This window comes from Apteryx rowi, unplaced genomic scaffold (genome assembly GCF_003343035.1).
Source record: "Apteryx rowi isolate R43461 unplaced genomic scaffold, aptRow1 scaffold_55, whole genome shotgun sequence".
Lineage (NCBI taxonomy): Eukaryota > Metazoa > Chordata > Aves > Apterygiformes > Apterygidae > Apteryx > Apteryx rowi.
The window spans coordinates 387,474-410,700 of NW_020450816.1; the positions used below are offsets into that span (position 1 = coordinate 387,474).

The 23,227-nt window shown below is 37.2% G+C and overlaps 1 protein-coding gene across 2 annotated transcripts in view; it reads right to left on the reverse strand.

Moving 5' to 3' along the window:
- SEC24D (SEC24 homolog D, COPII coat complex component) overlaps positions 1–23,227 on the reverse strand; it is a 57,220-nt gene that overhangs the window by 15,210 nt on the left and 18,783 nt on the right. For both annotated transcript variants that reach the window (XM_026081404.1, XM_026081403.1), the window contains exons 9-11: positions 8,207–8,345; positions 6,356–6,471; positions 3,305–3,429 (exon numbers count right to left, since the gene is read on the reverse strand). In XM_026081404.1, the coding sequence (XP_025937189.1) occupies positions 3,305–3,429; positions 6,356–6,471; positions 8,207–8,345 (380 nt within the window). The remainder of the gene's footprint in view (positions 1–3,304; positions 3,430–6,355; positions 6,472–8,206; positions 8,346–23,227) is intronic.

Sequence of the window (23,227 nt, forward strand, 5' to 3'; positions counted from 1 at the left end):
TGCATGTTTTTTTGAGGGGAAAGAGTTTCATATTTAAGGCACTGAAACTTGGAAATTCCCATTTAATTTCCAGCTATGCCTCTGATTTCATTTATGATATTAGGAATAATTTAATTTCTCTGTGCCTCAGTTACCCATTTGTAAAAAGGGAATTTTTGTTTTTTAACCTCACCAGGCTGTCGAGCTATATACCTACTGGTGGACATAAAGTTCTTTGAGATTGCAGCAACTGGAACCACACAAATAGCTGGGCTCACATTACTGGGGGTTTTTTTTAGTTCACAAAAGAAGTCACTTAGTAAAGATTTATGATTATAAAAAAATTAACACAAAAAATTAACACAAAGAAATACGCTAATCAACAGACAGGATACCATAATGTGCAGAGACTCACACAGATGTTACTACCATACCAAAACATTGGTATAATACCAGTATTTCCAATAATAAGGAAATTAGGGCAGAAAATATGCTATTTACCCTTCACTCTAACCTCTGAAGTAGCAAGGGGATGTTAAAATCATCCTGAACTTCTGATAAATACACCACAGTAAAGAAGCCAGGGTTTGAAAATACTTACCCTACTAAAGAGCGTAAAGCCTTGGCCCCACCAAAATCAATGACAAGGCCCCCACCCCATTCCCTTGCAATCAACAAATTGCATTTCATGACTCCACAAATGCTTGCAGAATCGAAACTCGCACCTAGGAGGGGAAACAACACAGACAGACTTTCCCTGCACTTCCAATTTATTTTTTCTTACAGCAAATAGAAAATACTGTCACACTTCTTCATGGCTATCAGATCTGTTTCTCTTCAGAGCAAAAAAAAAATGCCACTGGCAGTTCACAAGCTTCATCTAAAACCCTGAGCTTGGGAGGGAAATCATTTTTCTTGTCTACAATCTGTAACTCTCATGTCAGTCTAGAATGTTAATCCCCCATTCCTGTTTTATGGGAACACAGCTGGACGAGATAGGGGCTACTTTGATCTAAAACAAAGCAATATTCTATGCTGAAACGCCCCATTAGGAAATATTTTGAATAATTCTTCAAAGATATTCCAACTCCTAGATAAATGCAACATTTCTGAATTTACGTTTCTAATCATTCCCTGCCACTCAGACACTACTATTTTGTTAGTAACATGATTAAGAGGGAGCACTCAGGAGCTTGATGAGGACAAGATATTACTAACTTTCTGCACACGCAGCACTTTCCTACTTTGAAGAGAAATACACACATCTTCTTACTAGTCACAAAGTTTTTACACAGCAGGTATTTGGAACAATTTTATCAGATATCGCTCTTATTGCCACACTTCGTAAGATACAATTTCTTCTATCATAGTTTTAAAGATTAGTTATGAACATGGGAGCCAATAGCATATGTAGCTCACACACTAATTAGTTCTTTTTAAAGTATCAAAATGAGACATTTGAATCATAAGTGCAGGAATGTACTCAAATGTTTTTAAATTATGCACCTAAAAACTGTACTTGCACAACTGGTAGCCTGATTTTCTGCCTTAATATTTTAAGCAAGCAGAAAATGTATTTTCTGCCATGCTTTAAGTCTACAACAGCACAAAAGCCCTTTCAACAAGGACACTTCAGATACCCACCTTAATCCATTTTTTGCCAGCTTCTTCCCACTTCCCACTTCTCAGCCATTCTTACAGGCTTACCTGGCACAAGCCTTTACAGCAACGACCTTTTTGTTACGCGCATTACTTTGTTATCCAAAGTCTTTCCTCTTACAGATTTGGGTTCCTGGAAATCCAAGCACAGGGTGAATTCCCAGCACAGGGCTTTCACCTCATGGGATAACAGTAAAATATTTTTCCAGGTGTCAGTTTCCAGCACCAGAAAATGAGCACACAGTGAAGTTCATGCCACAGTGCCAAAATAAAAGTTTCACTGCAAATTTTGGTGGAGTGCCTTACAGTAATTGTCTTACTCTTTAAAGACAACACACTAGTCTTTGAAGAAAATGAATGGCCTGCCATTTTTTTTTTTTTCATTTTTTTCAGTGGACATGAAAAAACTTTGGCCTTGCAGACAAATTAGCTAGCAGCACGTCTCTGCAGAGTCCTGGCGCAATAAGAATTAATATATGTCATCTTTGTGATGATGGACAGGCACTTGCTTTCATTTTTCCTTAACTTCCCTTATTCAAGCCTACGTGTTTCTAAACCGCCAACTGCTTTTTATTACCACACTCATTATCATCTTCGGAGTGATGTGCAATCCTGATGGAAGGCTTTGAGATATGTTCAGGATAATATCAAACACTTGTGTCTCCAGTTCAATTTTCAATAACAAAGTCCTTGTGAGATGGCCTTACATGGGCCATGTCTGACAAACTGAGTCCCCACCCTGGACTGGAATTTATTTCATGCACTGAGATCCAATGAGGAAACATGATAGAAAGATTTATACCATATCCCAGATTACCTCAAGGATCTTGTCTCCTGCCCTTCCTCACTTTGCTCTTTCCATTTCTAAAGCCTGTTCTCCCCCCTGCCAGTATTGTTATCTGGAACCTATTTCCTTTCTATAGGCCATTCAATGCTTTATATGCTTTAACTGAGAAATATTTTGTCTACTTAATTTCTCAGTCTGACTCTCACTGGTCTCATTTAACTATGTGCCTGCATTATTTACATTTTAATGAAAGCTATACAAAAAAATATACTGCCACTAATATTAATCAGTAGTAATATTAGTGCTGCATGTTTAACACTCACAAAGTAAATGTGCTATATTTCATAAAAGGTTTGTTGCTTACGAGATTTGTTTCCCCTCTCAGACACGTACCAGGCAGACAATTCTCACAGCAAGAAGCTTTAAAAGCTTGCTAAGTAATGACGAAGAGCTAAAGATCCAAACCACTAACATTTTGGCTTTAGAGAAACTTGACATTTTTGAGTACTCTGGTTTGTTAAAGCGATACTTCCCTGATTAATTTCATGAGAAAAGCAGCATTGCAATAAACAGAACTACAGCAAGTAAAGGCAAGCTACAAGCTGGGATTTAGCTGATAATACCACTAGAGTTCACTACAAGAAAGGAAAAGAAAAAATGCTCTATCTGCAATTAGAACAGATTCTTTCTATCCATATAGTACACCCAGACATCAGTCACAATGTTAAAATTAACATTTGGTCACTGTCACCTAAAAAAATACCTGTATTGTAAAATTTGTCATTTTCTGGAGCTTTCTTGTTATCACCTCTCAATGTGCAAAGCTTCATGAAAACTGCAGTGTAGCAAGTTAAGAAAAGTACAATTATGTTTCTTTACCTTGGAAGTTTATCTAGCAGAGTCTTCAGTTCATCACATATAAGTTTAACAAGGCCACTGTTTATGTTTCTGTATGATACATCAATCATGAAGATATAAGCTGGTGGTTTTGGAGGCTTGTTGTTCTACAGAAAAAAAAAATCATTCACAGGAAAAATTAGACAGTGCCCTGTTATGTCCAACAAATAAAATTTACAGATTGTACCATCAAGACAATCTAGTGTTCAGTAGTCTGAAAAATGCTATGTATCATAAATAGTAATTATTACAGAAAGATGACCCATATTGGGCAAAGACCATCCTTGGAATAAAACACAATTACCAGAAAATAACCTTCTAATGGAATAAAATATGTAAAGAGTAACAGCTTATTAGATAAGATGAAACACTGCAGGAATTTCTGTAGGAATTCAAGTTTTTAAATAAATTTGTCTTTTGCTCTTTTCTGTACCCCATACAGTTTTTGCATTCCCTGTACACTTACACAATAACATTTTGTTAATATAAATATTTAGTTTTCATTAGCATTTGCCCCTAACAACTGTTAAGTAATTCCTAACCAACATGGAAACAGAAAATACCAGTTAGCTGCTAAACCAGAGTTAAAATATCTCAGTCCTTAGCAGTACTAAGAGGTGACCATCTACATCGTGGCTGGCTGTCTGTCTCATGCACCAGTGCACTCTGGACATCTGAGAAAGCCGTATTTTTAAGAATAAGCTATTCTTCTGCAAGATATATAAAGCATGAAACTTACATTCAGTGTATGTAACTGCTGAATATACAGCAGTGACTTGGACTGATATGGATTCCTTTGGGCATAACTTCTTACTCATAAGTTCTTATTCATAATGTAAGTGGCACACAAATCATGAACATACAGTACTGTGACAAGTTTCTATAAGTAACAAGAAGCAAGATGTAGTTTTTGTTCCTCAGTAAAGCAACGTAAGGCTTACAGATGTACCCAGGAAAAGCAAGCATAACAACAATCTTCACAGTCCTTGCTATAAGCCTAAGATCAGTTTTCCTAATTCTCATTAAACTAGTAGTGGTCATTAATTGGTGTCAAATGCTGGTCAACTTTCCATTATAGTCATATATGCTATTTCACAGCCTTCACACAAGTTCTGGCCACTTGAGTTATACTTATTATAACTCAAACCCAGAAAACTGTTTTTAAAAAATTATCTAACCCTTTAATTATGACTCATCCATAGTACCTTTGGCACACTTTACACTAAACTTCATATTATATCCTTGATCTCACTTCATTTGAATCACTTAATACAGGATTAACTTTAGTTAAATAAAACCAGGTGGTATTTTTAAAAGCTGTTATGTTTTCTGTATTTGGATGCTAGTTTCAAAAACTGTATCAAATACTATTTTTTAAACTCCCATATCACACCACCATTTATAAAGAATCCTTGCCTAATTTCTGACATATATATGGTAGAAATGAGAACTTGTGCTCTTGCCACATCTGCTTAGCAGGAGCACAGTAAGGCAAAACAGCTGTTATTTGTTAACATTTTCTGTAGCTGTTCATCCTTGTCATTTGATAAGCACAAAAGGAAATGACTTTTCAGTTTTGGTCTTAAACTAGACGTAGAAAAGAATTAAACTTTGCTAACTTAGAGCAAAATGAAAAATGAAATACAAAATAACATCGTTAACTTCTCTACAACCCATGACTTTACATTTCCAGAGAAAGTCTGTATTTCATAACAGTGTTGTTTTTTTTTTTAAACATTCCAGTAAGTTTATACAACAGGTCTTTGCAACAAAAAGAGAGACCATACTGGACTAATCAAGGAAACTCCATGGTTTAAACTGTATGGCAAAAGCCACCGCACTGAAAGCTGCATTGTGAAGAGGCTGCATCACGTAGGATCACGCTCTAGAGCAGACAACAAGAACTGTGAAAACGACATGGAGCCCTTCAGTACACGTGAATTTTCAAAAGCTTAGCTGCCAGAAACCGGCAGAGCTTCACTGAATTTGATGGAGCTACACTGATGAACACTAACTGAAGGTCCCTTGCTTTATTTTTGTAATGCCTCACTACAGCTACTCAGTTCTCTCCTGTTCTGGGGTTAACCCAGATCTCAAAGAAATCCATAAAGCAGATCTCTGGGATCTCACTGGACTATGGACCAGTCCCCTTGTGAGAAACCAGAACTAAACAGTCTGTTGATTTCTTTTGTAACAGCAATAACTTGATGGTCTGAAGTCTGTGGAAGTTACTGGTATCTACTTCAAGACTTCACAGGATACAACTGTCTTTCTTAATTTTATTACTACCTCAATCCACTGACACTTATTCCACTGACAGGAAGAAAATTCTGCCCGATGTCAGCAAGAACAGAAAAAATACATCCATACTGCAGACGGACAAAGTCACACTTGCAATTTTGTAAACCAAGCTAAAATTTGAAAAGTTTAAATAATTTATACTTCAGGAAGTACCAAATACAGTTCTCTAATGAAATCAGCCACAAATACTTTCAGTGACTTAAGTAGGCTTGGACCAAGCCCTTAAGTGAGTTAATAATAAGAGAACTAACCCATTCCACTAGAACTTAATTTTTGGTCAAAGCACTAAAACTACTCATGTCAGGAAAAAAATGAGAGGTCAAATTCCCATGCTAAGGTTTTCAAAGTTGAGAAGGCAATTTAGATATGTATCTGCCTTCAAAACTAATAAAAGACACGCAGCTAAAATTCAGCATCGCTTTGGAATTTCAGCTATATCCTCTAGACGGTGCAGCATGCTTGCTAGGACCAAACCAATGCCCCGGCTGAACACCAGTGATCCATGACTTTGCTGCACTATTTGTTATTCTTACTTGATAGTCTGATACTCAGCGGCATGAAAGAACAAAACACAGTATTGTAAGCTCAAATTCTGTGCATCTATCTATGTTTTCTAAAATGTTCCTGGACTCTGATATTCAGCTTACAGGTGTGTTTATTCTAATGCTGGTATTTAAAGGATTTTGTTTGTTTTGATATAAAATTGTAATTTTACATACTGGAAATACTCACTCGACAATAATCCAAGGTAGCAACATATTCATAAGATCCTAGAGATAACTCAGGCCTTTCATAGTGGTCTACCCGTCGGCCAATGTGGTCCAGATGTTGAAAGAAGAATGGAGGGACTAAAAACCAAAATGAGAGGGGGAAAAAAAAGGATTTATATTTTGGGGTGAGGGGAACAACCCGACAACTACTTCCAACAAATACAATGAACTAATGTAGGCTCTTCTTTCATTGTTCAAGGGACATGTGCAAACGCTTAGCCAGGTTGCAATGTTTTTTTTGCTTTTTTTAGGATCACTTTGGTTTATAGAAAAAAAAAAACCCACTCTAGTAATGCAAGCTCCTCTTGTATTTGGAGGACAAGGCATATTTCCCTATAAATGTCTATGTTCTTCCAGCCCTACGCTATTCAGGCTTAAGCAGGTGAAACTGGTACAGGTTATTTCCACAGGCAGGAGTCTGCCATTCTCAGGTTATAGACTAACAGCAGCTATTTTGTTAGTAGATACAGTCTACTCAAAGCTTAATTCAGGTCACAGAAGCCAGAAGCTCTGCAGAGGAACAGAGTTAAAAACAGCACTTTTCCTGAAGCCTGTGCTGCTTTGTCCAAAATACTGCTTCATCAGAAATAGCACTACAAGGTTCACAACCCTGGCCTACTGTACAGCAAACTGCATCGAGTCCATTAGATTGGGAACCCTCTGTAGCTACAGATAAAAGATGCAGAACTCAACTCCAAAGAAGCATTAAGAAATCAAGTGGCTTTGGCACCAACAATCTATATGCAGCTAGTCTAATGGTTAGAGTCAGACTGAGGAAGTCATCTCTGGATTTTAACTCCTCTTTCCTTGACCAATATACATTGAAAATGTTTATTTTTCAGGTTTTTGTTGCCTGTAAAAAAAAAAGGGGGGGGGGAGGGACATTTACCTAGTTCATGGGGTACTTTCAGGCCTCATTAAATTTTTTTTTTTAAAGTGCTTTCAGACTTAGATGAACGGCACTGTAGTAATACAAAGCAAGATTTAAACTGACACTTCAGTTAAAATCTTTTACTTAAAATGTTCATAATGCAATCAAATTTATGTTTATGAGAGTTTAAATCACTAACAAACTAGGAAATTTGTTATCTTGCACAAACATTTGGGCCTCAGGCAGAAAAGAAGTTGGAACGAGTCTGTCAAGGTTCACATTTCAGAGCTGAAAAGATTACTGTATTAGGGAAAGCACTATACTGCTGTGATCCAGCTGAGGAAATCTAACTTGATACAAATGTCTAGAAAGGCTAGTTCTGGCAAAGATTTGGGATTTAGCCAAAAGCACAAGGGCACTTATGAGTCACATGCAGCACACTTGAACAAATATGGCATGGTATCTTCTGTGAAAACCAACACTTGTCACAGTAAGATTAATAGGTTATTTAACTATTGCATCCACAGTCATGGACAGGACTAATCTAACATAGTTCTAAATATTTGGTTCTTGCTGAACACAGATTTCTTTAAAGGAATTCATTTTTCTACAGAAAAGTTGCTTCAGTTAGCAATATACGATACAGCAACTTTGTAGTCTGTGGTGACATATTGTTTTTAAATAAAGTTTTGATCATATCAGACTGGAATTCATGATTCAGCATTGTTATTTTTTCTTACATTTCTTTTCAAAAATTGTACTGAACAAAAGTACTTTACTTGGGTAGTATTTTTTTTCCATTTTGAAACAGGCCTAGTAACTGCATCTCACTAAATTATTTTCTCCTCAAGTCAACAAGTCAAGAAAGTCATTTTATGGATATAGTTTCTTTTTAGCTTTATGGCATTTGTATGAATCATATATCAGAAAAACAACACTTACCATCATTTACACAGTTGCAAAATCCACACTGATACCTCCTTCCACCTTCAATAAACTGCATGAAGGGACACATATAAGCTTTGCACCTGTTGCATCGGATTGGTCCAGTGTCCCCATGGTTTACAAGATAAAGAGGTGTCTAGATAAAGAGGTACACAACGTTGTAAAAAGCAGTGCAAACTTGAAACCAAATAAAGGGAGCTAGAAAGCTTCTGCTCAGACTTAACTCTTATCAGATATCACCTGGATCAAGAGATCATTGTTCAGCATTTACCCAAATTCTGCAGTACAGCTGGCTCAAGCCCAGAGGTCTCATGCAGTCCGCAGGAAGCCAGAGCATTCAGATTTGGCCACTCAATAACATTTTTTCCCCTTCAGCTTTATTACAGGTCCTGAGCAGGATTAGGTGAATTGTTGCAGCCATAACTGGAAAGAGAACTTGCTTGAGCTGCAGTAACCCTGTTTTTACTTAAATAAACAATGCATCTTGCTTAACAAAGTGTCTGGAAAAGTACCTTCCAGCAGGAATGAGAAAGGCTAAATTACAACTTCACAAGCCTGTTCTGGTATTTATCACAAAAGGAAACAAGGATTCACACCGAAAGCCTACAATAAGAGTTAATCTAGCCTTGCAGTAGTGCCTGATAAGAGCCAGCCCAGCCTACAGAATTGTGAAGGCACTGGAAATTTAGCACTCTAGGCTGGCTTTTTTTCCACCAAAGGGGCTCTACAGCTTACTAGGAGAGCTGCTGGCCTCAGCTATTTTGCCCTCTCTGTCAGGCTGCGCTTTTCCCAAAGAAATCTATCTGATGCTCATCTGTTGCATGTGGCTCTCTCAAACAAGTATTTGCTAAGAAAGCTTCTAATATTTTCTCCTAAATACCTCCCCCGCTAATGCTGCCATGTTATATGCTCTACTAAGGTTTATATGTTGTCAGGGTTACCAGTTAGAGTAGAAGATTTAGAAGCAATAGTAATATTTATTGAAGGAAAGTAAGTAGAGCAAACAAATGCAGCATCTCAAACACTTGTCAGTTTAATTACACTGACCATGCTTGCTTATAGTCTCTGCCAAAACCACAGCTAATGGAAGACATTTCCCAGATGTCTCTTTCTGTAATAACTGTGCAGCAATTGGAAGATTCCTGTGATTATAATTCATGTGTTTCATGTGAAAAGTCATACTTGAAACCATTATACAAATGGAAATTTGTTCGATTATTCCTGAAACTTTACTGAGCACAAATGTGTTTTGCATTTGTCTCTTTTTTTCCTTACTCCTTTCAATCCCAACTAAACACCCCTGAGCAAAAGAGTAAGAAAATAAATCCAGAGTTGGGCCACAAGGCAGATCTCCACAAGAGGAAAAATGCTGACAGCCTTTGAATGCTAAAATTTTTCCACTAGCATATTCATTTATTCATTTATTCATTTAAAATTTTTCTGCCTCTTCTTACAGAATGCACATATTTAATCTATTATACACTTTTATCTTTTATTGGAGCATAAGAGTCTCTGAAAAACTAGAAAATCGTACTTGTCTTTTTAGCATTCACTGCTTACAGTACATTATATTGTTTGTTTATACTTTATGGAGACAATTATTTTACTCCTTTATTTCTCCCATGGGCTTAATGCTTTTGCCAAGGATTTTATACATACAAGTAGATTCTACTACATGAGTTTTAAGTGCTCCCTCCTGCTCTACTGAGGTATTATTTTACTTTGTGTTCTTTCTTCTATGAAAATCGAGTTTAACAAAAATTAACCAATAACGTCAGCTGGTAAACTACCAGGGACATTTCTCAGATATGAGAGCCCAGGCTATAAAACCTGTTCATCAGCCTCAATCACTTAATAAGTTTTAAAACTTCTGGGTTTTGCTCATTACTAGGCAATTTTCTGCTTATCATTCTATTGTATTAGTTTAACAAGGCCTGGATCTTGTTTGCAGGTAGTATCATTACAGTATCTGACCTGGTTCAGAAAACAAAACAAAACAAAGCCTATTCTGGATGTATTTATACACATTGTTTTAGTAATTTTAAACCCAATTTTGATACATTTAATATTATCCAAGAACAAAGAAAAAATACAAAACACCAAATGAACATACTCTGAAACACCTGACCAAAAATGAAGACTCATATGTAGCATGAATAAGAACAGTCACAAAAATAAATAGCATGTAGTTCAGAGCATTGGTGTCTACTTTCTTCTATACATTTAATAAATAAATAAATAAACTTTTTAAAGACAGCAGAAAGAAAAATATGTTTTTTCTTCTCTTTCCATATTTGGAGTGGAAATTTTATTTTCCCTCTCCCTTTAAGCTTCTTAAAAAGTAACAAACAAACAAAAACAGTCAATACGAAGTTCCTTTTTAAAATGTGGGTTTAGAGCCCCAGTAGCCTAAAGCTTATGTTTGCAAAGATTTATGTACATGTTTAACTCTGTATGTCAAATGGTTGTCTTCAAGTCACTCAGACTATGTACAGTGCATGAAGTTAAAACATGTGCCCAAGCCTTAAAAGAGTAATGCCCACAGGCGATGTTCTGTAAACTTTTACTAGGTTGGATTCTGCTTTGTCTTACCCAGAGAAATAAAGGATGAAATACCAATGAAGCAGGCTATTTTTTCTTGCTGATAAACTTGTAAAACCTTAAAAAACAATCAGTGAAGCAAAACGCAACCAAGAAACACATGCAATAGAATTTCCTCCACCATTACTTCTCACTCAGGAGTGACTAATGACTTAGTCCTTACTCACTCAGCATTTTAAGGAATTTATCTAACAAAGGATAATCCTGCAAAAAGCCCCCACAAATCTGATTTCTTAAATTTAAATTTGTATGTACATTCTGGGATTTTTTAAAAAATAATTTAAACCATTAATTCAGTAATGAGCAACATCTAATAATAAAGTGTTCGGTGTGATAATTTCAGAATAAACACTCTGACAAAAAGCATCAAATCACTTCTTGAACAACTGGGTTGTGAGAGAAACTTCACCTCATAAAAATGAAATCTTCCAGGGCACTCCAACATAAAACTAATTTTTTTTTTTTTTACCCCTCAAGAGAAATTATTTCCGATTAGGTGTATAAAATGCTATTGCATTTCCAACTGTTAAAGTAACCACTGCCAGGGTGAAATACCTTTTTTTTTAATCCAGATAAATCTCTGTGGGAATTAAAAAAAAATAAATAATGCACATGCATTAAAAAAAAATCATAAAATAGAGTAAGTCTGCACTAATGAATACAAAAAAGAAAAAGTGTCATCATCCAAAGCCAAAAGCAATGCTGCTAAATGAGAAAGTCCTGTTTTATGTGCTCTACTCTCTGTAGATGTCACTGTATACCAGAAGACAGAGAATAGATTTGCTTATGTTCCCCTTTGTAGTCAGTGGCAAACTCCCAGAGAAGCAGGGGAATAAGATTAAATCCAAAAATCTTAGAGATTCCATTTTTTCTGAAAACCAGTGCAACATTCCTTTTTCATTTGCCTTTCCACCTATGAAATTATGAGCACTTTTTCTCTCCTCCCTTAAATCTCTACCAATAAAAACTGAATCAAGTTAGATATCTACCATAACTATTCGGACATTTGCTATACTTGTGTGTTATGTCCTTATACCTCTCTTGATTCTTATCTCTTCACAACCCTTTCCTATTTGGACCATCCAATCAAGAACAGAGACAGAATCTCACAAAAATGGACTCTTAGATATTGATTGGTGGTCTTCTGGCACTATCAAAATATAAATACCTATCAAAACCAATGACTAAAATGAATACATGATAGCCAAAATTTGAATTGGATTGGACACATATAAGGGGTGCCTATTACGCAATCTGAAGGAACAGAGGCTGAAAGAATCAGTTGTGCTTGGAGGTAGAACATTATGGTCTTACATTAAAGCAAAGGGGGACTGGGCAGGAGAGATGGGAAATGCTCTGACAGACTTGCATAAACTTTCCCTTCTCTGGAAGCTCAGGGCCTCACTGGAGTACAAGTACTGAAAGTCGATCCTGTAAACCATAACTTATCCCACTATTGGTCCAAATATAGCTGGGAAACCAAGAGTTTTATTTTGTACATAATTCAGCAAGAACATCTTTTAGGAGTTGGTAAAATATCAAAAAGCAATAGTTATACATTGGTGGCACAGCTCCAAAGTGAAACACTTCTGTATCATTTACCAAAAGGATTGTAGCCTATGCTTTACTGTCTCAGAAAACTGAATCACTGAGCATGCTATTAAAATAAAGTTCTGACCCACTCCTGAGGGTTCCCTGTGATGTGAGCAAAGTATCACTGTATTCATATTGCAGGATCAGGGCCACAGCTGGAAACTATTAGAAATAAGGCTGTGATAAAGCTCTAGATCATCATGGCACAGCTCAGAAAAGGTATTGTAAAGAGAGAGACAGAGAAGAGAAAGAGTCTCTGTCTAGAGAAAGAGACATACACAAACACTGAAGAAAACTAGCCATTAATCATGCAAAAAAGAAATACACACCGCATGCTATCTGTTTTCATTGTCAGACTTGCACGTATAGAGCGGGCTGCAAAAAAGCATTTATCTGTGCTGCATGCTGAAGCTCCACATGGGATATCTTAGCATTTGCCTTTTCCTACCTACCATGGCCAAGGCAGATTCCTAGTTGCTCCTTAACACACACCCTATCAGTAGAGCAACAGGTCTGCATTAGGGACCACATTTTTGCCCTTAGTTTACTCCATCATCATTCAGATGCATTTAACACCCCAGGACTGAAATGGCAGGAATGCTATCATATTGAAACGTGGCCCACACAGCTTGCAAAGTCTGACTGCATGCAAAAGGAAATGGCTTATGCTAACCAGAGTTTTCAATGAGATCAGTGTCTGTCTCTCTCTCACACCCTCCAAGAGGGGGAATTTGCCACCAGTTCCTCTATATACTTTTGAAGAACATTACCACAGCAAGTCACTGAGGGACACTCTACACAATGTAACATTGTATACTACACGACAAGCTGCCTGTTCAACTGCAAATTACATCAGCAGACAAATGATTATGACAACATATCCTACGAAAAAAACAGATTTAGAGGATCTAAGATTTCAGGAGACTACCTAATGCTCATTTTTAGATGCAGGCTATTTGTTTCCAAAGGAGAAGAATATCTCACAGGTTTGGAGAGCTGCAAAGATGCACATCTTTTGATGACTTCAACGCCCCCCCCCCCAACTGTCTGTATTTCCTAGGACTGCTGGAGGGGTTTGTTTTCTTTTATTATATCATCATAGTTTGCTTTTGGGAAAGACTAACCAGCCTACAAATAATCCCTGGGTTTTGAGTTGCTTTGCTGATTTGCATTAAAATGTCAAGTGAAGCATTTCCCTTTGTGATCTTCCTACGGCCTTTTATCAGAAACCATTCCCTCTGAAGTCAGAAATGATTTTGCCTATTCTTGGTTTTCAGATGTTAAACGCTATCAGCCTCCTCAGCAGATATGACTCAAAAACCAAATCTGGACTATCTCCTCTGCAAGGTTCACAGCAGGTTCAAACATTCTCTGCAAACAGTGCTTTTTCATCTATTTTCTTGTTTGCTTGTCTAACTGCAGCAGCACGGCTGAAGCATCAACCATATTATGCAGTATCTCCTGGCTCAAACCTTGCCTTTACAGACCACATGATAATCCAAGAAGCACATTCAAACCTTTCTGCTCAAAAACACTCCGGACCCAGGCCTAACATTTAACTGTGTACTCAGCAATGCAGAAACTACTGTGCATGGCTGGTGAGTTTCCAGTCAGCACTGCACGTGGGACATGATCCAGTATGTACCAAAATAAACAGAAAGACACTCATTGATCTCAGTGAATCATACCTCAGTCTTTCTACACAATCTTTATTCAGTCAGCGCTCCCTTTTTATTCAGTTGGTTGCAAATACTACCCTTAGAGTTGGCAGAGTGAAAAGTATAAATACAGGCTACTCCATTCAACATGGGAAGGATTGTAAAAAGTTTGAGGATGGGGGAAATACATGAAATAATGATATAACTTTGGCATCGAAAAGTTGTCCTTCCCATTAGCAAAGTAAGAACTGGCTTTTAAAAACTAGGTAAGCTTATTCTTTAAAACTACCACATCACACAACTGACAGAAGACCAAAAAAGAAAAAGAAAAAGGTTTACTATCCAAGCTTAAGAGAACCACCACAAGTTGTCCTGGTCATGGATCCCAGGCAGGGAATACCAAGCGTTAACAAGACAGCGCTCTCCGGCACTTCTCAACTTTGAAGTGCTGACTGTTATTTGGATGTACAGACATGCTGTATCTCAAGTGAAGGTCAGCAGCCAGGATTAACTGATGATATAAGCAGGAGTGTGAAACTGGATAATCAACAAACTGTGCTGAACAACAGACTTCCAAAATGCTAGCACTTTAAAACAATCGGATCGCAAACAGGACCCATCTCAGTTCAGTCTATGCTCATCCCAGAAAAAAGGAGGACTGGTGCAGAGGTATATATACAAGACAAGAACAAGGGATGGAACAAAAGAGAGACAAATCTTCTCTAGGACACCCCCATCCCCCTCCTGTTAGCACCCTTAAGTATGATATGCACATGTTAAATCACATGAGAGGAGTCAGGTTCATGCCTGTGTTAATCCACAGCTCCACTTCCCACACATCAATATCACAAATGGTCCAGCACCGCAGTCCTTGTCTGAGATTTTTTGGCACTACTGTCACACTAACTGTAAAACTGTAGGAAAATAAGAAAGGCAACTTTTAAGAAGCCTCTCTACAGACACAGTAAGTAATAATCACAAGGGAGATAGTCTAGCTTTAACGGTCACAGGAGTTTCACAATAAAATCAGAAGTCCGATTTTCAGTGAGATGGCATTCTGATATTTTCCTCTGTCTGGCTTGACATTCATTCAGGACAGAATGAAATAAAAGAAATTTAGCATCACATTTTACAGAAGTAATTGGAATTAGTAAAGATGCCTTGTTCGGGCATCATTTTTATTTTTTGCAGACCATGGTAGGAGAGTCCTAAAGTATTTTCAAGAGAGCAAAGCAGAATTTGGGCTCAAATGCCTACTACTACTGACTTCTCCTTGACCGGCCCAGTCTTTTACATGTGCTGAATGGTTACATCAACGTTAGTTTATCCTCACATACAATTTTTCAAGATTGCCAAACACATGATAAATCTAACACCACAATTTAAAATACAGGCACAGCTTACTGACATACAAACATAATGGACACACCAGCAGATCAATTCCGTTTTAAAAGGTCAAAGACCATTCAACACAAACACAGCTGTTACCATTTCTAACATGCTCTAGAATATCCTTAGGATAACCAATCAAGCAACACTCCAAATAGTGCTCGTGGAACGCAGAGCTCAAGGTTTAGGGAACAAATATTTAAGTTCATAAATAAATCTGAGTGTAGCATTGTGATCTCTGAGGCAACACTTCTCCTAGACAAAATGCTGCAACAGGAGAGCATTAGCAATATTTTTCACACTTTTGTAGCATGAACAAAACCAAAAACTACCTTGGGATTTCAGGACTGTTTTGGCCTGCAGGGCTATTATCAGCTTTAGAGGGCAAATGCATGTTTTTCCATGTGTGTGTGTCTGTGTGCATCTATCTTCAATATTTGAGAGAAAAGTAATTATTGACTTAAGATTTATAGCATGAATGAATGGTCTGATGAATGGAGTGTTTTTGCCTCTCAAACACCCAGAGTTGTTTCTCTTTTGTTAGAAGGCATTATTGAAACTTTTTAAAGCAACTGACTACTCATGTTTGCATGTCTGAGAACTTTTTACAACAGCAGCACTCTTGCTCATATTTTTGCACAACTGAAGAAACCTTAAGAAAACTTAAGAAAGAAACTTTAATTAGAAAAAAAAAATTGACCGGTTTAAGAGTGTTTTAACTGGAGGTGGATAAAATAGTTTTGTTTACCTTTGGGCCTCCTTGAAAAATGCTTATTTGCAAACACATCTCTAAGGCTAATTGATTTATTTCCACTGATATCAGAAAGAACTGGGAGTGGCTGACGTGTCATGCCACATTCACAAGCCAACTGTAGCTGCCCACTTGCCTCTACCACAGGAATACTTAGCAAGAATAAGGAGAATTATTTTTTTATGTGAACAAAAAGCAATTAGGAATATCCTCATCTCCGAAGCAAGGAGATTTGAAATGAATTTAATGTCCTTTTCAAAAGAAAAGTCATTTCCACATGATATAGAAGCTTAGTTTCGAAGTTCAGCAGCAAAGCTAGCTGTTATTTTAAAAATACCACATCAGGCAGGAGTGTTCACATTCTGAGTCTCCCTTCCATGAATACTTTCACTGCTATGAGCGCTGGATGCTTCAAGAAGACTCTGGGACCTCCAAACATTCAAAACATTTGTATGCAATCACCCTCCTTCCTATTCTCTTTTTTTTTTAAGACTGAGCTTCTGCTGAATGCTACAAGTAAGGACAGTGTGGAACTGAGCTGTGAACTAAGCATTCCTGCAAAGGACACAAACCTGTTCTCTTGCTCCTTTACTCTAGGGCTGAGGAGGTAATCTATGCCTCCATGTAGCATGTGTAGATTACCTCTTTCTGTTAAACACAGTATGAAAAAGGAGTCCAGTTTTGAAACACCAGTTTCCTGTCCTACAAGGAGAGGAGCTTCCCTTCCCGCAGAAAAGATGATGGGACATTCTGTAAAAGAAGGCTTAGTCCCTCTTATTTTCCTACAGGACAGCGTTAGAGCCTTCTATGATTAGAACCGAGATGTAATCTGGCGTAGCATTTGTTTGACACTATTCTAAAAATCAAAATCAAATTTCTATTCAACTTAAAAAAACCCACATTTTTTCTATGAAATTACATACTTCCACATTGTTACATTCAGAATACAACATTGCACTAATGCACTGGTAAACACAAGAATATGTATAAATGTTTCAAAAGCAAAATACAAACTTCTCATCCTGAACTTACTAAAAAACAGTGTGTTCTGACTCTGTAAAGTTTCCAGGGTAACTGAGTAACATCCCTGAAGGCTGAATGTTAGAGTTTGCACAGTCTTACAATGTTTAATTTACTGTTGTTGCTATGATTAACTTTGGCCAGCATATAAGAGGAGACAAACACCATTTCAGGAGAGTAGCATGCAGTCTGTAGAGGGAAATGCACACGTAGAATGGCAAATACCTTTTAGGCAGCTATTTTGAGTTACAGATCATACCTAGCAATAGCCAAAGTAATCTTTTACTTGCGTGTAATTTTTGTTGGCAAATGCTAGCTAATTAAGTGGATATGAATATTGTTTTCCTTTGCTGTTTCCCTTCCCTATTTACTGTTGCTTAGTCATCTTTTTCTTCTGCCATTACCATTCTGAAGAACAGACACAGCTCTTATTTTATTAGAAAACTATTTGCAGCATCTTAACTAAATCTTTAGAAAAGCAGTTTCCCTTCAAATTTGTATAAATTAATCAAGAATTCTGAGTACTATTTGAATAAAAGGCACATACAATTGTCAGTTTTCCAAGTCACTGTCCTTCAGAATTACCTCCTTACTAAAACAACAATGGTGCATGGAACAACATACTACAGAAATACGAAGAGTATTTTAAAACATGTAATAAAACAAAAGGCAGAAAAATTTAAATCAGTAAATTTACTTGAATTAGTAAAAATCCTGCAGACAAAGCCTTTGCTAACTTTGGCTCTGATAGTTCTATTCTTACAGAGTGCAGTTACAGCCTAACAAAAATGTTCTCCTACACGATGAAGTCTTGGGAAACAATCCAATTCCAAATGCTTTACTACTAAATGCAGACTAGCCCAGGGCACACTCCACAAAGAAAGCTTTATCTAATACAGGATTTATACACCTCTAGTTAAGCACTGCAAAGTCTAGCTTACAGGCACTGGCCTCCGGAGTGGTATAAAACTCTCTAGTGAGCCATCTGGAGACGGCAATGAGTTCTGGGCTCCCTGTCCCACACATGACAGAGTCAGGTATCCCAGAGAAGCCATGCAAAAAACCTAGACATCAACCTGGAGCTAGCTAGTAGGAAAAAAATGGTGTTGACAAAGCAGCAAGGTTTGTCAAAAATCCATACCGCTCCAGAGTCCAGGCAGACTCAGAACTATGAGACCAAAGTCTCACAGTCCTCTCCCAAATGAAGGCGTCAACAAGGATGCTTTGAAACATGTTATATTTTAGCATCTGGAAAATGAAGGAAATAGGCTTAGGCTTACACTTAACAGGGTGGGTATACAGCAATGAGTTCAGGATATCACTTTATGGTACCAAGACAGTTTCTACATGTATTGATTGTTCTAAACAGCTCAACAACGGATTAGGTATAAAAACACCAAGCCTGAGAACAAGGAGTAATGTCCTGTAGCACGGTCCTATCTCTAAGTCAACTGGCTTAGTTGCAAGCTACAGCATGGTACTGGTGCATGTGCTCTCTCTGGTCCACTGACTTCCATCTGCAGAAGTTTAAAAAAGTTTAAACAAGGTAGCAAACTCTTCTGTATAGACTGGTCAACAGCTTGGTGGCTAGGCCCCTGTCCTAGCAGACGAAAAGGGGAAAATTTTAACATAGTCAGGCTAAGTGTCCTAACTGCTAAGTTTTATCACACGAGCAGGGCTTCCACTCTCACCATGTTTTAGAAGAACACTGCAATTAGCGCAGATGGCTTTGATAGTTTCTTTAAAACATTGACAAAAATCACATCCTACTGGATCTTGGACAAACCAGGGACCAGGACTGCAGAGCATGCAAAGCTATCTGTCCTGCTTACTATTCAGAGTTAGCAAAATATTATCCACTCAGTGGTATACAGCTGCTGTTTTTGCTCTGGGGTCCCCATTTAAAGGAAGGAAGCTTTTGTTACCTACACTGGAGAGGAAAAGTCTTGTGCCTTACAGGATAAAGTAATTTCAAATAACCTAGATATAGAGGGTCATATGAAGTCTGCACAAAGGAAAAAGATCAGATTGTCTTCAACAACATGAAACATTCAATAAGCTCTCACATTTCATTTTCAGTGGTGTTGGATATGAAGAGGAATCTCAGTTACATTGTCTCAAGCACATATGGGGATTACAAAGTTATAAGCCAACGTGGAAAAGGGTCTGACCTTTCAAAACAGACAGACAGCAGCACAAAACTGTTGCTAACCTCTCTTTCAGAACTTTTCCCTCAGAAAGTTTTCTTAAGCCTACCATCTTTTGCTATAAAACAAAACTTTCTAGTAGTATGGACAATTTTACTAGCTATCCAAGCAATTCATGTCTAAAAAGAGACTTAGAATGTGAAACTGCTGAACTGTGTATAAAACCTGTTGCTCACATGAGCTTCCATGCCCAAAAGAAAAGGCGGCAGCAATATAGAAAGAAACTTTACAATGAACTTCTGGGTGAACCCAGAGCTACAGACCAGCAAGTCTTACTTCCACAGAAAGAAAATTGTTATATACTACAATGGAGGAGAACATAAAAAGATACACAGATAAATAGGATATACAGAAGTAGAGTTGACGTGGCTCTTGAGGAGCAACATCATTACATATAAATCTATTGAGTTCTGTCAAGAGTCAGCCAGCACACAGACAAGCATGACCTAGTTGATATAATGTACTTTGCTTTTGAAAAAAGTCTTTTGACAGGATTCCTCATCGAAAGTTCTTAAATTAGCTAAGCTCTCATGAAATACAGGGGAAAGTCCTCTGGTGAATAAGTAGCTAAATAAAAGACAGAAAATAAAGGGTAAAATATAAACGACCGCTTTTTACAATGGGAAGATGCTATTGGCAAAAAACTCAAGGATCTGTTTTGCAATCTGTGCTTTCTAACACATCTGTAAGTGATCTGAGCAACGGAGCAATCAGTAAGGCATTTAGCTTGAATCATTTTGTACTGCCTGCAAACTGCGTGTTCCAGAAGTATCCCACTCTACTCAAACCAAAGATCAGCATGAGCACATAACCACTAATAAATGTGTGTGCCTATATAAAAATTTGCTTCAAGCTAAAGCTACAGTCCCCCCACAATTCTGACTGACCACAGTATGTGAACAGCAAAACCTCTCCGAGTCCCCACTAAGACGAGGGTAGATAATTAGTGTGGGGATTTCCCTAATTCTTCAGATTCATTTAACATTTGGATGACTCATTTAAAACTCAAAGGAACAGGCAGGTTGCCAATATCCACCTCACTCATCTTCTAGCTTCTGCAAACCTTACAGCACTGACACAGCTCTACCTAGGAAATGCACCATCCCTATGAAAACCATGGCTTTCCAAATGACTCAGCCAGACTGGTCATCTTCAGAAAGCTTAATATTCTTCCAAAAAGGTAAAATGGCCTTAAGCTCACCAACATCAGCACTTCTAAGAAGTAAGCCCATTCTAGTTTTATCTTTTTAACCAGTTAGAGAATTAACTGAGAAGAAAATTAGAACTGAAATATTAAATTCTCACCAATGACTATTTCTACAAGGAAAAAATCAAATAAATATGAAAAAATATTGTAGAGATTGATTAAACAAATGCTAAGGAGCAACAAAGAAGGTTACTTCAGAAATTTAAATATTTAAAACCATATATAATCCCTTGGAGTTGTTTATATTTGCTTTTAAAACATGAAATACTCTTTTAACTAACTTCTGTTAGCAAGCACTATTAAATGTTAAACAAAGATCACATGGTTTATTCATGCTCTGGAAACATTCATACATCTCCAAAACAAATTCATTTAGGGCTTGGTCTATGATGATAACTGTGAGAGTTAGTTTATTTTTATAGACTGTTGCTAAAGCAGTGGTGCACTAAAAATAAGCTCTGTCAAACAATGATACCATATTCTCAAAATCTCTAACAAACAAATACTTTTCATAGATCATCCAAAACAGGAGAGTGAAGATGAAGTGTTATTTCTGAGCAATGATAAATAAGGACTTGGTATAGATAAGATTCAGAAATGTTTCTTCCTGGTGAGATTTCTTGGGGAGGGGGGAATATTCTCATTGCTTTTGTTCTAATGATTTACAGCATACGTGTAAGGTTCACTAGTCAACAGTTTTCTAGATTGGCTTTAGACATTTGGGGATTTTTTTTGTAGCAATATTTGAGAGACCGTGAAGTCTTGTTAACAGTTCATCTACTGAATTGTAATATAAAGAATATTAGGAGGTTCTACTATTAAGAGGGTTGGGGTTTCTTTTTTTCTTTTTTTTTGAATTTATGACAGACACTAATTACAAAATTTCAGGAAGTGTTCCAGGCTCTGTCAGCCAGAGCACTATTGATTCTTCAGAGTCAAATCTTAAATGGAAGACAAGTGAAAAATATCTAATTGGCAGAATAAAATGCTGCATAACCTGTAAAAACTATAGAGTTATTTAAGAGCAATACTCTATCCAGATAAAAATAGCTTATTTTCCAATAAACTTCAAGCAGAACTATATGCTAATAAGCTATACTAATTTCCCAGATGTAAACTAGCTTGGAAATTTTTTCACAAGACCTTGCTGTCAATGAGTGACAGGAACAAAACAGATTTGACTGCAAGGTGATGTCTGTAGTCTCCATTACACATACATCTCTGCCACTTCCAGGTCCCCAGTTACCTTTACCCACTTCTTTGTATGCAATTGCTACAGACAGAGAATCTCTCTGGTACTCCTTGCTGCTGCCTGCACAGGTGGGAACAGTTCAATACATTGCTCTGCTGGTCAAAGTTTAAGAGACACTAAGCAGACTACACAGTCTTCTACCCATACCAACATGAACACCACTACTTATAAATAATCCACCAAAATGTTTTCAATTAAGGAAGAAAATAAGGGGTGTGCACTTGTGCTTTCCCTCTCATACACACATCCAATTCTATCAGTGTCAGTAGACTTAGTTATTTCATTACTTTTTTATTAAATTTTTGCTGCAGTGCAGATCATATAGCATCAAACAAAGCACGGACAGGAGGGAATATGATCTGCAGTTCTCACTGATAATGTTTAGGCCACCTGACCAGAACATAATGCTTCATTAATGCAAACAACATTCCCCTCAATGAAATCAAAATCCATGTTCAAGACAGTCACATCCAGAAAAGAAGAACAAGCCACCTGAAGGCTGGCACTGTATCCTCAAGTTACGTGGAAATTAGTAACCAACCCCTACCCCTTACCTTGCAAGGTAAGGGTTTCCTTTACTTCTAACTGCCCTAATATAGTAATAGCATAGAAAAAATATGACATGAATTCTGTGGTAACAGAGACCACTGAAAATGCAAATATATTTCATATACTATTTTAAATTCATTCTCAACTATAAGTGATGGTCAAAGCACAACACCAGTTAATTAAAAAGCTATATTCATACAACACCCATAAGTCTATTAGTCACCTGAATGACCTTGAATGCCCATAGCTTTTTAAATATGGCTTTATTAACACAGAAAGACAAGGCTTATGCAATATCCATACATCATAATGGACTGTGCACGGACTTTCTGAAATTCTTCCCATGATAATAAAAAAACACATGCAATATTAAAAGGAGGCTAAATGCTAATTGTATCATTGGTCTGATGAAGTGAATCTTACAGTTCTAGTGAGATCTGTAGATTTTTTTCAGCTGTTCCTAACCATATAAGCAGCTGCACAAACCATTCATGAGCATTTCACAGCTATGGTCTGCTAAATCCTCATAACACTTGCATTTCTTCTTCCCCCTTTAAAAAGAAAAGGAACTGAAATTCTATGGATGCTAGCACTGAGTATGTTAGAAACCGCAGAAATGGAGACATATCTGCAGCTGAAGCTACAGTGAAGATGAATGAAAGGAAACTATTCAATACAAGGCTAGAAACAATCATGATTTTAAACAGTTACTATGTACAACCTACTACTTATCAAGAGATAAAGAGATTAGATAGATTCCCACTCTGCACTGAACTCTGTAACATGTGATG